This window comes from Scyliorhinus torazame, chromosome 6, assembly GCF_047496885.1.
Source record: "Scyliorhinus torazame isolate Kashiwa2021f chromosome 6, sScyTor2.1, whole genome shotgun sequence".
NCBI lineage: Eukaryota > Metazoa > Chordata > Chondrichthyes > Carcharhiniformes > Scyliorhinidae > Scyliorhinus > Scyliorhinus torazame.
Genome location: NC_092712.1, coordinates 304,514,209 through 304,529,986, shown reverse-complemented (window position 1 = coordinate 304,529,986; position 15,778 = coordinate 304,514,209). Strand labels below are relative to the sequence as shown.

The 15,778-nt window shown below is 43.5% G+C and overlaps 1 protein-coding gene across 3 annotated transcripts in view; it reads left to right on the top strand.

Annotated features, from left to right (window-relative positions):
• topbp1 (DNA topoisomerase II binding protein 1) overlaps positions 1-15,778 on the top strand; it is a 98,889-nt gene that overhangs the window by 42,726 nt on the left and 40,385 nt on the right. For all 3 annotated transcript variants that reach the window (XR_011947884.1, XM_072509971.1, XM_072509970.1), the window contains 7 exons: positions 1-173; positions 1,859-2,070; positions 4,922-5,211; positions 9,113-9,289; positions 10,307-10,413; positions 10,509-10,632; positions 13,019-13,162. Coding sequence is in view for 2 of the 3 variants with exons in the window: in XM_072509971.1 (XP_072366072.1) it covers positions 1-173; positions 1,859-2,070; positions 4,922-5,211; positions 9,113-9,289; positions 10,307-10,413; positions 10,509-10,632; positions 13,019-13,162 (1,227 nt within the window). In the remaining variant the exon portion in view is untranslated. The remainder of the gene's footprint in view (positions 174-1,858; positions 2,071-4,921; positions 5,212-9,112; positions 9,290-10,306; positions 10,414-10,508; positions 10,633-13,018; positions 13,163-15,778) is intronic.

Here is a 15,778-nt window from a genome sequence, read left to right as displayed (position 1 = left end):
GCGATGTGCATTGATCAACAGTGTATACTGGCCTCAGATTCCAATGACTTATTTACCCCTATCCCCATTGTGGAAGGAAGCACACCACTGACTGACTGTGTATTGTCTGTTAGCCAGTTTACCGGGGTCGAAAGAGATGCTCTACATAACATAGCAGAACTACTTGGAGCAAGGTAACTGCCAATGAACCCACAGACTTTGTACTGCACACGTTGTGTAAAATCAGTCCACTTAGAAGAGTGTTGTCCTATACACTTCGCCACATGTAGTGACTCGACTGCACACGTGACAAATTGATGCTTTTCATCAGGTGAGAGACTTATTCAGATGGACATTGGGACCCCCCAGCAGCGCATTCAACTGGCTTCAGTCTTTGGTAACGAACATGGTAAAGAGTTGCCTGTTGAAGGAAATGAAAGCATGCTGAAATATATATAAAATATGAAATAGTAAGGATGGCACGGTGGCCCAGTGGTTAGCACTGATGCCTACGGCAATGTGGACCTGGGTTTGATCCTGGCCTTGGGTCACTGTCCGTGTGGAGTTTGCACATTCTCCCCGCGTCTGCGTGGGTTTCAACCTCAAATTAGTCTTGACATTTGCACTTGAATAAGCCAATGTTGTCTGCTTCCATTGTTTCCCCAGGGACCCTTTTTCATAGATTTGCTACTTGCTCACTGAAACTGTTCCTGCTGATTCTGTTTATGACTCGCCCCGCCCTGCCCCCCAACCACCCCTCCCCTTCTTTCCAGCAGAGCCTGTGTTATTTGGTAATGCCCTTCTGGAAAAGGTGAAACACTTCATCATGGTCTATGCTATGTGGGCCCTTTACAAACTTAAAAACAAGAACAGCACGGTGGCACAGTGGTTAGCACTGCTGCCTCACGGCGCTGAGGACCTATGTTCGATCCTGGCCCCCAGGTCACTGTCCGTGTGGAGTTTGCACATTCTTCCCATGTCAGCGTGGGTCTCACCCCCACAACCCGAAGATGTGCAGGGTAGGTGGGTTAGCCACGCTAAATTAACCCTTAATTGGAATTTTTTAAAAAAAAATTCTTAAAACTGCAATATCACCTCAAGCTTCTCTTTTCCAGTAACAAATGCCCTGATCCCTCTTCATAATCCAGTCCCTTCATCCGCTCAATCATTTTGGTTGCGCACTTCTATATCCTTTCAATAGCTGCAATGTCCTTTATGTACTGTGCTGACCAGAACTGTGCACAGTATTCCAAGAGCGGTCGCGTAAATGATATTATGAAGTGGGAGGGATAGCTCACTATGTTAACTCATGCTGACCTTTTAATGCATCCCAACACCCCTTTGGCTTTACTTACTGCTACGAAGCACTGTTGTGATAGCATAAATGTATTGTTGATCACGATGGCTAGATATCTCTTTATTTTCAGTGCGTGTTATTTCCTTTCCAGTTAAATAACAGAAAGTAAAATAATGGAAGTAGACTGGAATGTGGAAGTAGGCTGGAGAAAAGGTGAAATGGGATAAATCAAAAAAACGGACAAGCAACCTTTATTTAATTTGTACAAAACTGTGAAGAGTGGTGGTTGGCCATGGGATCACCCTTTTCATTTTTTCACCTCATTCCTGACCTTATGTGCTGTTGGGGAAAGCCAACCTATCCAAGTGGAGGGAAAATTAGAGGGAAAATCACTGCAGATACCCGTCCTGCACCTCTGAATCGTCATTGGTAGAAAGCTGTGTCTTCCCTCAGCCTGGGTATGCTGTGGGTGTAGGATAATCAAAATGGATTTTGTTTCTTCAACTAAGCACTTGAACTTAATCAGTCAACATAAATGCGCGTAGCTAGGCGTTGTGACCACTTTTTTTGTTTTGCGTAAAGAGTGCAGGAGTTTTTTGTTCGGAAAGCAAATTTGAAGAAAGGCATGCTTGCCAGCACCCATTTGGTCCTCAAGGAACCACAAGGCTCCAAGTATGAAGCTGCAAAAAAATGGAATTTACCAGCTGTGACTGTCGCTTGGTTGTTGGAGACTGCTGGATCAGGGAAAAAGGCTGATGAAAACAAGTTCCTCATAAAAAATATAATCAATCCTGGTAAGTGTTGAAACAGCAAGTATATGAGCTATTGTACTTAAGCCCATTTGCCAATCTGTGGCCCTTGAAGATGGAAGTGATGAAATTACACATGCCAGTTGAGATTAAGCAGGCCCCTCATGTTGCATTTTTCCATTTTCTACCACACTGACGTTGAATGGACCTTGCTCATTTCAGTAAGTCATTGCAGTGCTTCTGTTAAAAATTAAGCAATGCTCTGTTCCTACATCATCCGAATACCACATAAGAACTAGGAACAGGAGTAGGCCATCTGGCCCCTCAAGCCTGCTCCGCCATTTAATGAGATCATGGCTGATCTTTGTGGACTCAGCTCCACTCTCCGGCCCGTACACCATATCCCCGAATCCCTTTATTCTTTAGAAAGGTATCTATCTTTTTCTTAAAAATGTTTAAAGAAGGAGCCTCAACTGCTTCACTGGGCAAGGAATTCCAGAGATTCACAACCCTTTGGGTGAAGAAGTTCCTCCTAAACTCGGTCCTAAATCTACTTCCCCTTATTTTGAGGCTATGCCCCCTAGTTCTGCTTTCACCCGCCAGTGTAAACAACCTGCCCGCATCTATCCTATCTATTCCCTTATATGATTCCCTTATATAATTTTATATGTCTCAATAAGATCCCCCCCGCCCATCCTTCTAAACTCCAATGAATACAGTCCCAGTCTACTCAACCTCTCGTCATAATCTAATCCCCTCAACTCTGGGATCAACCTAGTGAATCTCCTCTGCACTCCCTCCAGTGCCAATATGTCCTTTCTCAGGTAAGGAGACCAAAACTGAACACAATACTCCAGATGTGGCCTCACCAACACCTTATACAATTGCAGCATAACCTCCCTAGTCTTGAACTCCATCCCTCTAGCAATGAAAGACAAAATTCGATTAGCCTTCTTAATCACCTGTTGCACCTGCACACCAACTTTTTGCGACTCGTGCACCAGCACACCCAGGTCCCTCTGCACAGCAGCATGTTTTAACATCTTACCGTTTAAATAATAATCCATTCTGCTGTTATTCCTCCCAAAATGGATAGTTTGGTTACCCCGGCATTCTCTCTGTGTAGCCTGCAAGAGTGTCGCATTTGTTTGCTTCTGTCAGTTGGCCGTTGTACCTATCATAGATCATGGGGGTATAAGTCTGCCCAGGATATAAGAGATCACATTTTCTCAGTACCAAGAATCATGTTTAGATCTATACTCGGCATTCTGGGGAGGATGAATCTGAAACCAAAAGCGCCAAATCTGATGCAGGGTGGAATCCTTATGGTGATGCGAAAACCAAAGTGACTCTGGGTGAATTCAGTTAACTCTTTGCATTGGATGCTGAAGACAATGAATTTGCTGTTTTTTTAAAAAAACGTTTTGATGTTGTTAAAGGTATACTTGTAGAACAAATTAATTCCATAACACGCACCACATTGATTCATTTGATTTATCAAAGTGTTCCCCCCCCCCCCCCCCCCCCCCCCCAACGCTTTACACTTGGCATATGTCAATCCCCATTTTTGGAAGGATTTTTCGAGGCTTCAAAAAGGTCGACATGTATGCCACAATCTCGGGCAATAAGAGTTGCATTCTGTGCCTTTTTACCTTTTGAACAGACAATTTGAAGAAGTTTGAAGGAAAAGCCTTTCCCTTTCCTCGTCATCTAGTATAAATGCAGTCTGTAATGTTATGTAATGGATGCGACGGTCATAATTTGGCTTCCAGGTGCAAATGAATGAGGGCATGCAATCGGTAAGTAACAAAGAGAATAAAACTGACAATCAGGGAGTTCAAAAAACAGAATGAAAATGAGTATTGTGCTAAAGTCCCAGGTGGAACTTGAACCCATAACCTTTTGACTCTCATAATGCCCTTCACTGTCACTGGCTCAGAATCCTGGAACTCCCTGACAGCACTGTGGGCGTGTGTCCTACAACACATCGACTGCAGCGGTTCATGAAGACGGCTCACCACCGAGGGCAATTCGGGATGGGTGACAAATGCTGGCCTGGCCAGTGATGTCGACATTCCAAGGAAGAATGAAAAAAAATAATGAAACCAATTGAGCCACAACTGGTGATCCAATGTACTTCAGAACTTCCTTGCTAAAATACAATAGCTTCTAATCGACTTTGAGCAACACTTTTCTTTATTTAAACAAAGTAAAAATACAGAATTGACCTGGAGTTGGTTTATGAACAATTTGTTGCTAATTAGCCCGGAGGGACTCCACAGTCGTGCCTTGTAGCCTTAACACACCATGTTTGTCATGATATGCACTCATGCACATAATGAGATACAGACAGGCAGTGACAGACACCCAGTACAGCCAATCAACACACAGTACAGAACACAACCAATCACGAGGCAGAACACTAGATGGTGTTCTCCCACTATAAAACACACGAAGCATCAACACTCTGCCTCTTTCCACTGGTGACAACTGTAGTGACAGTCAGGGTGTATATATCAGCACCTTCTACACGTGGCTCAGAGCTAGTCTGGTCTAGTTAGTTATTGAACCAACATCACAGTTTGGAGTCTACTTTCAAGTACAGCTGCATCCAGTTGCAGTCCGTGTTACCCCAGGGTGATTAACACAACAATGTTTATATTTAAAATCAGTAATCTTGGCAAGAAATTGCAGCATTTAGAGTAAACAACTTTGCAATGAGCAGAATTAAAGGTGTGAATGATCATGTTCCCAGTTTCATTGGCTTTCTATTGGGTTTTGGAGATTGTGCTGTGTTGCTTGCAAATTCAGCTAACATGTTGCCATCTAACCATACCCAGCTGCATTCAAATATATTAAACTCCTTTTTACATATATATTTTTTTCATAATTAAAGTCGCTGAAGTGGATAAGACTGCTACGGCCACAGATTTTTGCAAAGTGCTGGAACAGAAACTTGAGCATCCCTCATCCAGGCTAACGAACAGGCAGAATTCTGCTGTGACTCCGTTGGATATAAAGAGGTTCCAGAGTAAAGCCTTCCAGTTGGTGTTATCTCAGCAAAGTAAAACTGGCACAGCAGAAGTAGGAGCACCCTTTCAACAGAAAGAAGCCAAACTGCTACTTGACACACCATCAAAATTCCTGTGCAAGGACAAGCTCTTCAAGCCATCATTTGATGTTCAGGTAGTAACATATTCTCTTTTCCAGGACAGATTAATCATGTTTATATATAAACAGTTTGAGTACAAGGAGAGGCTACAATTGTTCGCTTAGTAATGAGCACACTTTGGAATGGATAACAGGTTATGCATTTCAGGAAAACATGGGTGTCAACATTGCAAATTTAGATCCTTGATCACAATAAGAAGTCATTACTTATCTCCAACAGGCCTACAAAATTATGAGGGACATAGACAGAGTGGATAGTCAGAGGCTTTTTCCCAGGGTAGAGGGGTCAATTACTAGAGGGCATAGGTTTAAGGTGCGAGGGGCAAGGTTTAGAGGAGATGTACGAGGTAAGTTTTTTTTTTTTACACGAGGGTAGTGGATGCCTGGAACTCGCTGCCGGAGGAGGTGGTGGAAGCAGGGACGATTGTGACGTTTAAGGCGCGTCTTGACAAATACATGAATAGGATGGGAATAGAGGGATACGGACCCTGGAAGTGTGGAAGATTTTAGTTTAGACGGGCAGAGTGATCAGCGCAGGCTCGGAGGGCCAAAGGGCCTGTTTCTGTACTGTACTTTTCTTTATTCTTTGTTCTAACTTGTAAAAGAACAGAACAAGGGAATAGAGGAAAAATATGTACGCAGGTGAAAGGCATAGTAAAGCAAAACGCTTAAGCAGAGAGCTGGAATTGACAATCTATAGAATTCCGACAGTATAGAAGGAGGCCATGTGGCCCATCGAGTCTGCACCAACCCTCCAAAAGAGCACTCTACCTAGACCCAATGCTAACCACTGTGCCACCCCAACAACCAAAAAGAATTGACATTGACATTAGACTCCATATTGTGTGAAATGAAGGACCTACAGAGTAGGTGAATAACTGAGAGGGAGGAGTTGGGCAAGTAGGTAGGTCTATCTGTCTTTCATCCATCCTTGTTCAGAGGGTTGGCCACGCTATGAAGAATCTTTCTTCACTGACCTCACTGCCTGTCCTATTGAGAGAGCCATCCATGTTCTGACATTATCCATCCATGCCACCTTGAGTCCTTTGTAGGTTTTTTCATGTGTTTTGCCTTGCATTACCTCTTTTTGTTTGTCCGCTCGACTGTCTATGAGGCATGCAGTATCCATTGTGAATCCTTTCATTACAAATGCCCTTATTTGAGCCTCCTCACTCTTATTGATGGTCCGGCTTTCATGGCCATACGTTGTCACCAGCCACACATGGGTTTCCAGAAAATGTTTTTTTGTTGGAATTGAGATCTTGTGGCTACTCATATTCTTTTATTAGATCGCAACGCCATGACCCATGTTAAGTCAAGCCCGATTTCTTTGGTAGGCCCTTCTGTGATGGGTGACTCAAGATAGCAGAAGGTACCAACCTGTTCAAGCTGCGATCAGTTCCTCAGAACTGTGCCAGTCTTTCCACCCATCCCCATCACCTTTGTCTTGTCAGCATTGACTAGGAGACTGTTTCTGGTTAACTTGATCAAGCCAGTCCACCAACTCCTGTAGCTTCTCCACTGAGTTAGTGAGCAAAATGCAGTCAAACAAAGAACAAAGAAATGTACAGCACAGGAACAGGCCCTTCGGCCCTCCAAGCCCGTGCCGACCATACTGCCCGACTAAGCTACAATCTTCTACACTCCCTGGGTCCGTATCCTTCTATTCCCATCCTATTCATATATTTGTCAAGATGCCCCTTAAATGTCCCTATCGTCCCTGCCTCCACTACCTCCTCCGGTAGTGAGTTCCAGGCACCCACTACCCTCTGCGTAAAAAACTTGCCTCGTACATCTACTCTAAACTTTGCCCCTCTCACCTTAAACCTATGCCCCCTAGTAATTGACCCCTCTACCCTGGGGAAAAGCCTCTGACTATCCACTCTGTCTATGCCCCTCATAATTTTGTATACCTCTATCAGGTCGCCCCTCAACCTCCTTCGTTCCAGTGAGAACAAACCGAGTTTATTCAATCGCTCCTCATAGCTTATGCCCTCCATACCAGGCAACATTCTGGTAAATCTCTTCTGCACCCTCTCTAAAGCCTCCACATCCTTCTGGTAGCATATTGAAGATTCGAAACTCCCTGCCCGCCAATTGGTATCCCACCTTTTGTATCCATCAAGTGTCTCATAACTATTTCTGCTCGGATTTTGAATAAATATGGTGAAAGGACGCAACCCTGTCTTAATACCCATTATTATTATTTGCCCTTTTCTTCCCGGTCTTGCCTGATTCACTGTTTAAGATCCTGTTGACAAATAGGTTTCCACCAACAACACAAATAAATGGCAAAGTAATCTGTTTTAGTGGTATTGCTTGAGAGAGGAACATGGAGAGGGCACATGGAGAGCTCCCAACTCCATATTGATGAAATGGCATGCGACAATCATAGGTTATCACTGAAAAATCACAAATTGGTTTCAGTAAGTGGAAATGGCAAACACCAAATTGTATTGGGCTGGATCCTCTGCCGCCAGTAGTGGAGTTCCCTATGTGGCATTGGGCAAAAGACAGGATCAGCGGCAATCCTGCTCCGATCCCCTGCTGGCGACAGCACCGGGGTTCATGCCCCGCACCAGCGAGCCCGCGAGAATCTCCGGTCGTCTGGGCCAGGATTCACGTGGGTGAGAATTGGTGCCGGTATTTTCCAACGTGGTCCTGACATGCTGGACTTTCTGGTGTGCCAACTCTTTAAAGGAGTGCCCCCAAAGTCCATTGGAGGCCAACTCTTTCCCCCCCCCACACACACACACACACACACACACAATGCAAATTCTGCCCACCCCATCAGTACCAGAGCCCCCCACCCCTTAAGGGAGAGACCCCCACACCACACCCACTACAGAGGACCCCACCAGAACCACGCTCCCCCCCCCCCCCCCCCCCCCCCCCATGACGTGATTCCCCCGCCAGAACCCCCCCCCCCCCCCCCCCCATTACAGAGACCCCAGCCTGGTAGCTAGAGAGCAGCCCAGATAGAAAAAGTTAAAAAGATCACTGCTTTAAAACTCACCTGTGCAACATACCTGCTGGCTCAGGCAGAAGAAGCAGCACCTGTAAATTCCTACAAAGAGAAAACCACAACAGCTAGGTTTAATGCTAGATGTTTTGATCTGCAAAGCTTTCATTCATATCTATGTGAAATTGATTTTACTAGGCTGTGATTGACGGCTTCCACGCACAGCCAGCTATCTGGATTGTTTAACCTCATGTCCCTTAACGGTGAAATGGATTTCAAGGAGTCAGCTGTGAGACTAACCACAATGTTTATAAACCTGCAGCTATGATTGACAGTTCTTGGACCATATCAAAGACAGTTCACGTCCTCTTTTTCTCTGCAGAAGGCACTTAACCTGATGACCCAGAAAGTCATGTGGGGCGGGGGTTCGAGCGCCCGCATAAAATGGCGGCCCGATCGTGGGATTCGCAAGGGATTCCCTCACAATCTCTGCCATGCATAACTTTTCATGGCAAGGAATAGGGAATTGCCTCTGGAGGTTCGCTCCCAGCAGGGGTGCAAATCAGTGGCGATTCATCTCCGGTGGGAGAACATGTTTCCCAAACTGAGATTTCCGGCCATTCTCTAATTAAATGTTTCGCAATGATACATAGGTTGTAGAATTTGTTCTTGGGCATTGACATTTTGTGTCTCAACTTGAATAAATGGTTATGTAATGTTACAGTGGGCATTTACCACCAGCAGAAAAATCTAGATGGTAACAAAGCATGAGTTTAACATTTAACACTGGATGACTTAAAGGCTTACCGATCCCTGAATGTTTTATCAAATAGGTAAGTTTTGCTCTTGCAGTTGATGTTACCTGAAAACATTGATGGTGGTGTATTCTATTGTAATCATTCCTCGGTATCTTCCCTAAGCTGATGTTTTCCAATCATATTCTTCTCCCCACAGGATGCATTGGCAGCACTGGAAACTCCAAAGAATCCAGAGCAACGTAACAGAAAGATGAGTACTCCGTTGTCAGAAGTCATTGGCAGGAATCTAAAAGTAGCTCTGGCTAATAGTGCACGGAATATGGCGATGACATCAACAGCCAGCCCAGAACTTCATATAGCTAAACCAGCAACGGTAAAATAGAAGTGACATTTATTTTTTAAGCAAAACTGATAGCTGAAAAGAAAACACTTTTGTATTTCTAATCGTAACACCGTAAATTTTAAGTATTGTAGCTTTGCAGTGTTATTTTCCCGTTCTCTCCATTGTGTCCTTCACCTATCGCTGTAAACCCAGGAAAGCTAGATGTTTATAAACATTGTGGTTAGTTTCACAGCTGACTGCTTGAAATCCACTCAACCATGCTGGGAAATGAGATTAAACAATCCAGGTAGCTGGCTGTGTGTGGAAGCTATCAATCACAGCCTAGTTAAATCAATTTCACAGAGATATGAATGAAAGCCTTGCAGATCGAAGATCCGAGGGGGGCTCAACCTCTGAAAAGACGGAACAATGTCACTCTGGAGTTGTAGCTTCTCAATTCTATCGTGCTAGTTCAGACAATACTTCTGCTTCTTATGTTGATTAAAATAGGTCAAGTTTGTTCTCTGTGACAAAGAATTTTCAAGTCACAGAATGTGACCGGACAAAAATTTGACCGATCGAATCCCCGCTGGTGGTATACTCCATCGAACCATCCAGTAAAATCCCACTTGCTGCTTGATTTCCATACCCTTTAATAATCCTCTTTTTCAAACAATTACACCTGTTGGTCATTGTTTTGTATAATGACTTCTTTCTTCAATGTTTCCTTTTTAAAGCACAAGTATAGCCATTTATTTGGGGGTTAAGCAAATTAACTGATTTGCCAAGTACGGTAAACCTTTTGGGGCAGCAGCAAGCGAGGATACTTGAAATATCTAATTTGTTTTGTACCTTTGCTTATTGATGCTGAAGTGTTACAAATCTCTATCAGTGCAGTACTTTGATATATGGATTTGAATGAGTTCTGTTTTAAACCAAGTGAATTTTCTACAGATTGGAGGACTTTTTATCTCTTGTGCTTTGTAATTCCCTCCTGTAAATTTAGCCAATACAAAAGAAATGCATTTACTACATCTTTACATTGTTTTGTTTTTCAATCTTTGACAGGAAGAAACTAAAGTCCTGGCTGATGTAGTAATTTGTGTGAGTAAGAAGCTTGGTAAGAAACAGGGGGATTTGAATGCGATTGCAGCCTCCCTTGGAGCAGACTACAGGTATTGATTTACAGCTGCTAATATAGATTTTTCCCACATCAATCAGCTTAAAATGAACTTTGTGCTGCAACTTAGCTTTTCATTTGTGTTTCCAGGTGGAGTTATGATGAAACGGTAACCCATTTCATCTATCAGGGGCGGCAGAATGACAACAATCGGGAATACAAGTCTGTCAAAGAAAAGGGCATACACATTGTCTCTGAGTACTGGCTATTTGCGGTAAGATGATCGTTTCCCCTTCAATCTCAGTCTGGGGCCTGGTACAAAGTTATTTTTGAGACCGACAGCTCAAAGTTTCCAAACTTCTATTCATTGTAGTTGTTGGATGCTAAAGGAATTAGGAATGTGGGGATAGTACGGAGCAGTGGAATTGAGATAGATCCGTCAAGATTGTATTGAGTGGGCATAGCAGGTTCAACAGACCAAATGGCCTATCCCTGCTGTTTCTCATGTTCTTGTAATAACTTGATCACACATTATTGATCTTCCATATGTACTTTCTTCGTTTCATTTATGTTTCAGTGCAATTTTATTGCATGGATCAGGTGCAATCGATGAGAGCCTTATTATCATCTAAGTAGAGACAGTGCTTTCTCTTTGCTTGTTAGAAAGATCAACTATATCGCTAGAATCATAAAATCTTACAGCCGATACTGGCTGCTGGCCTGATCCTCTGCCTGTTCCCCAAACCCTTTCAATTTTTTATTTTTCTCTTTTAAAAGCTAATATAGATTTTGGCTTCAACCATTTTTCCTGATGAGGGAAATCCAAGTCACAAGCAATCTTATATGTATAAATATAAAGCAAGTGAACTCTGATTGGTGGAGGTGTTGCCATGGAGAATGCAGCATGGAGTAGTTAACTGTACTGCTTTGTTCCAATTCAAATCGGGCAGGTCAACTCTGGTCAAGGCACTGCCCTGGGGAATGAACCAGGGAATCGCTGTTCCCTCGGCTTTTGTTTAGATGAAAAAGGCGCAATATGTGCACATGTTTCTTCTGTTTGCACAGACAGCGGCCTGTGTGTGAATATATGTGGCTTCTAGCATGCGTAAATCACACTGCGAGTCTGACCGACAATTTTAAATTGGTTTTCAGTCTAATTCTAAGCAAAATCCGGATTGTTTAGTGAATGTTGTCCAATTGCTAAATCAAATCTAATGTTGGACACTGTTTTTAAGTTTCACAAGCACGGGCTGGTTGGGTATAGCCAGTACTTTGCTGGTTGCGACAGCAGAAGGGAAGTGCTATTTGATATAATCTGCCAATCGTTGGGACGTACAGCCTACATTCCTGGCATCACACTGTCATAGAAATTCATATACCAGCTCATTTGTGTGATAGGCAGAACATTTCTTTGGCTTGACCGCAGCATCCTGTTAGTAGAGAAAACCACTCTTGTTGCGAATGCTTGCATGTTTGAAACATCTTCCCCTTCCAGGGTAATCTGATTTTGAATAGGCATTTTTCAGGACTGAAAGTGACCGCCTTGGGGCCTATTCATGAGTTTGAACGATATACAGTGAGCAATGATCGGATCAGGGGAGCCATTATCCTGCAGGATGGCTTTGATGTGCCTTATTGATGGCCTTGCATCTATGCCCTCGTGTTACCAAAGGTGTGCAGTTTAGGTGGATTGGCCATGCTAAATTGCCCCTTAGTGTCCAAGGATATGTAGGTTAGGTGGGTTATAGGGTTAGGCGGGACAGTGGTCCTAGGTAGGGTGTTCTTTCAGAAGGTTGATGCAGACTGGATGGGCTGAATGGCCCCCTTCTGCAGTGTAGGAATCCTATGGAATATTACCAGCTTCCCATTTAGTGGATTTAATTGTATTTGAATTATCTTTTTTTAAAAATAAATTTAGAGTACCCAATTATTTATTTCTAATTAAGGGGCAATTTAGTGTGACCAATCCACCTAACCTGCACATCTTTGGGTTGTGGGGGTGAAACCTACGCAAACACTGGGAGAATGCAAACACCACACGGACAGTGTCCTGGGGCCAGAATCGAACCTGGGACCTCGGCGGCGTAGGCAGCAGTGCTAACTACTGCGCATTTGAATTATCTTCCTATTTTTTAGCAAATTAGTTTTTCTTTCAGAAAGATAATTAATACTCCTGTTAACCTCGGGTTGTAATCCATTACTAATGTAATTTGTTGATACAATTGTTTGCTTTTCTGAATGAAAATGACATTATGAATGGTGTTGTTAAACATGTAAAACCCATTATAGTATCTTGGCTTAGCTCTGTCGTAAACTGCTTTGTGAGAAATAGAAAACACCAGGCAGGTTTACAGTGCACGTTATCAACTTGGAATTCTAAATCTGGCGATAGTAGTTCAACTTTGACTATTCAACAATTTGCTCATTTTGTATTGCTCATTTAGACAATAATGTCCTTGATTTATTACTCCAAAGCTATCAGACATTGTGTGATTGCTGCTGTAACGAAACCATTTGTTCCTATAAGTCCCTGCTGGTCTTTAGCCTCCGCAAGCCTCCTCCCAAACCTCTTTATCCAACCCCCTGCCCATTAACAGTTTTTATACTTTATGAATAAGTTGCCAATTAGATTACTAAGTCTGGAACTCTTTGATACACAGTGTGCTGATGAACAAAAGAAGGTGCCTGAATCTCTCTATCCTCACACGTACAATCCGAATATGAGTCTGGATATCAGTGCAGTTCAAGAAACCAGAGTGTCCACTCGCATGTGCCCATCTGATGCAAGACACAGAGATGATCAGGTATTGTAAGAATACAGAATTTCTGTGCGTCAGTGCTACAAACAGCACTGATTTATTCCATTCCACAATGAGAACAATGGTTTCAGCTGTAAATATCCAGGAATTATTTAAATTTCAAAGTAGGTTTGCTGGCAGATCTCCCATGTCTTTTCTTAAGAGTTGTTTGAGACCAAAAGTGAAGTTACTGATATTTACAGTGGTTTCACTGGAGCCGAAGTACTATCACGGTAGCATTGTGGATAGCACAATTGCTTCACAGCTCCAGGGTCCCAGGTTCGATTCCGGCTTGGGTCACTGTCTATGCGGAGTCTGCACATCCTCCCCGTGTCTGCGTGGGTTTCCTCCGGGTGCTCTGGTTTCCTCCCACGGTCCAAAGATGTGCAGGTTAGGTGGATTGGCCATGCTAAATTGCCCTTAGTGGCCAAAATTGCCCTTGGTGTTGGGTGGGGTTACTGGGTTATGGGGATAGGGTGGAGGTGTTGACCTTGGGTAGGGTGCTCTTTCCAAGAGCCGGTGCAGACTCGATGGGCTGAATGGCCTCCTTCTGCACTGTAAATTCTATGATAATCTATGATCATTGTAATATTGTAGATGTATTGAAACAACATGTGACTCATAAGGTTAAAACAAAATGCACATCCTATTGATGCACTTGTATATCTTACGAACCTGCCACTTCACAAGCTTGCTTCAGATACAAGGATACTTTTTCCCTTGTTCTCTAGACCTCTTCTTTTTTTAAATAAATTGAGTACCCAATTAACTTTTTCCAATTAAGAGACAATTTAGCGTGGCCAGCCCACCTACCCTGCACACCTTCGGGTTGTGGGGGCGAAACCCACGCAAACCACTCTAGAGTATTGAAAGTCAGAGAGATCTAGGAGTACAGGTCCACAGGTCACTGAAAGGGGCAACACAGGTGGAGAAGGTAGTCAAGAAGGCATACGGCATGCTTGCCTTCATTTGCCGGGGCATTGAGTATAAGAATTGGCAAGTCATGTTGCAGCTGTATAGAACCTTAGTTAGGCCACACTTGGAGTATAGTGTTCAATTCTGGTCGCCACACTACCAGAAGGATGTGGAGGCTTTAGAGAGGGTGCAGAAGAGATTTACCAGAATGTTGCCTGGTATGGAGGGCATTAGCTATGAGGAGCGGTTGAATAAACTCGGTTTGTTCTCACTGGAACAACGGAGGTTGAGGGGCGACCTGATGGAGGTCTACAAAATTATGAGGGGCATAGACAGAGTGGATAGTCAGAAGCTTTTCCCCAGGGTAGAGGGGTCAATTACTAGGGGGCATAGGTTTAAGGTGAGAGGGGCAAGGTTTAGAATAGATGTACGAGGCAAGTTTTTGACACAGAGGGTAGTGGGTGCCTGGAACTCGCTACCGGAGGAGGTGGTGGAAGCAGGGACGATAGTGACATTTAAGGGGCATCTTGACAAATACATGAATAGGATGGGAATAGAGGGATACGGACCCAGGAAGTGTAGAAGATTGTAGTTTAGTCGGGCAGCATGCTCGGCACGGGCTTAGAGGGCCGAAGGGCCTGTTCCTGTGCTGTACATTTCTTTGTTCTTTGTTGTTCTAACACGGGGAGAATGTGCAAACTGCACACGGACAGTGACCCAGAGCCAGGATCGAACCTGGGACCTCAGTGCCGTGAGGCAGCAATGCTAACCACTGCGCCACCTTGCTGCCCCTCTAGACCTCTTCTTAATCATTTATATTTTAAAATATGCTTTGTACTCCTGCTCAAAGTGGATTTAGTGAATTGCCTTTAAGTCCAATTGTTCATGTCATGTTTCCCCCACCATATGCTTAAATTTTTTGTTTCACCCTCAGTTACAACAAAAATATTGTTTTCCTCCCTTTATTCCCCACAAATCATAAGCCATCAGCCAACTATGCCAGCAAGGTAGGGTTCCCAAACCATGTTTGCAGCCCCTGTATTCAAGTGGTTAGCTGTGCAGTTGCTACAACGTGGATTCCAAGCTTGGAAAATGTCTTCCTTAATTTGCAGCCCAAGACATTTGGCTAGGAGTGGTCCAGTTTAGGATGGTTCGCCATGCTATACACTGGGTTGAATCTGCACTGCTGTGGGTTTTCTCAAATACTGTCCATTCTCAGAATCATTCATTCCCTAACCTTTCAACATTTAGTTCATGACCAACCTCTGATGCAATAGCAACCAGGCTTAGCGACTTTAGATTATAGATACATGGGCCTACTAAATTGTCAAGATGCCTTTTGATACTAAAATAATGTATGGAAAACAAATTGATTTTTATTTTGAGCGATGAAGCAGAAGAAACATCAAATCTATCCTCTGCGGGATTTTTTGTCCCAACGCGAGAGCTCTATGAATAGTCACTATAGCAATTCAAGGATGTTGCACTGCGACTGTGTCATCCATCTGGTACATACTATAGCTGCTATGCCCAATATAATGGCCAACTCGTAAATAAAAACAAGAGTTTCTGGAAGTGCTTGGCAGGAAAGACCACATTTGGAGAGAAACAGATTTTTAAAAAGACGTTAAAGGAATATGGAGAACGAGTGGAGAGATGGATTTGAGAGCAGGAAGAGATCTGCCATGATCTGATTTAATGTCGGAA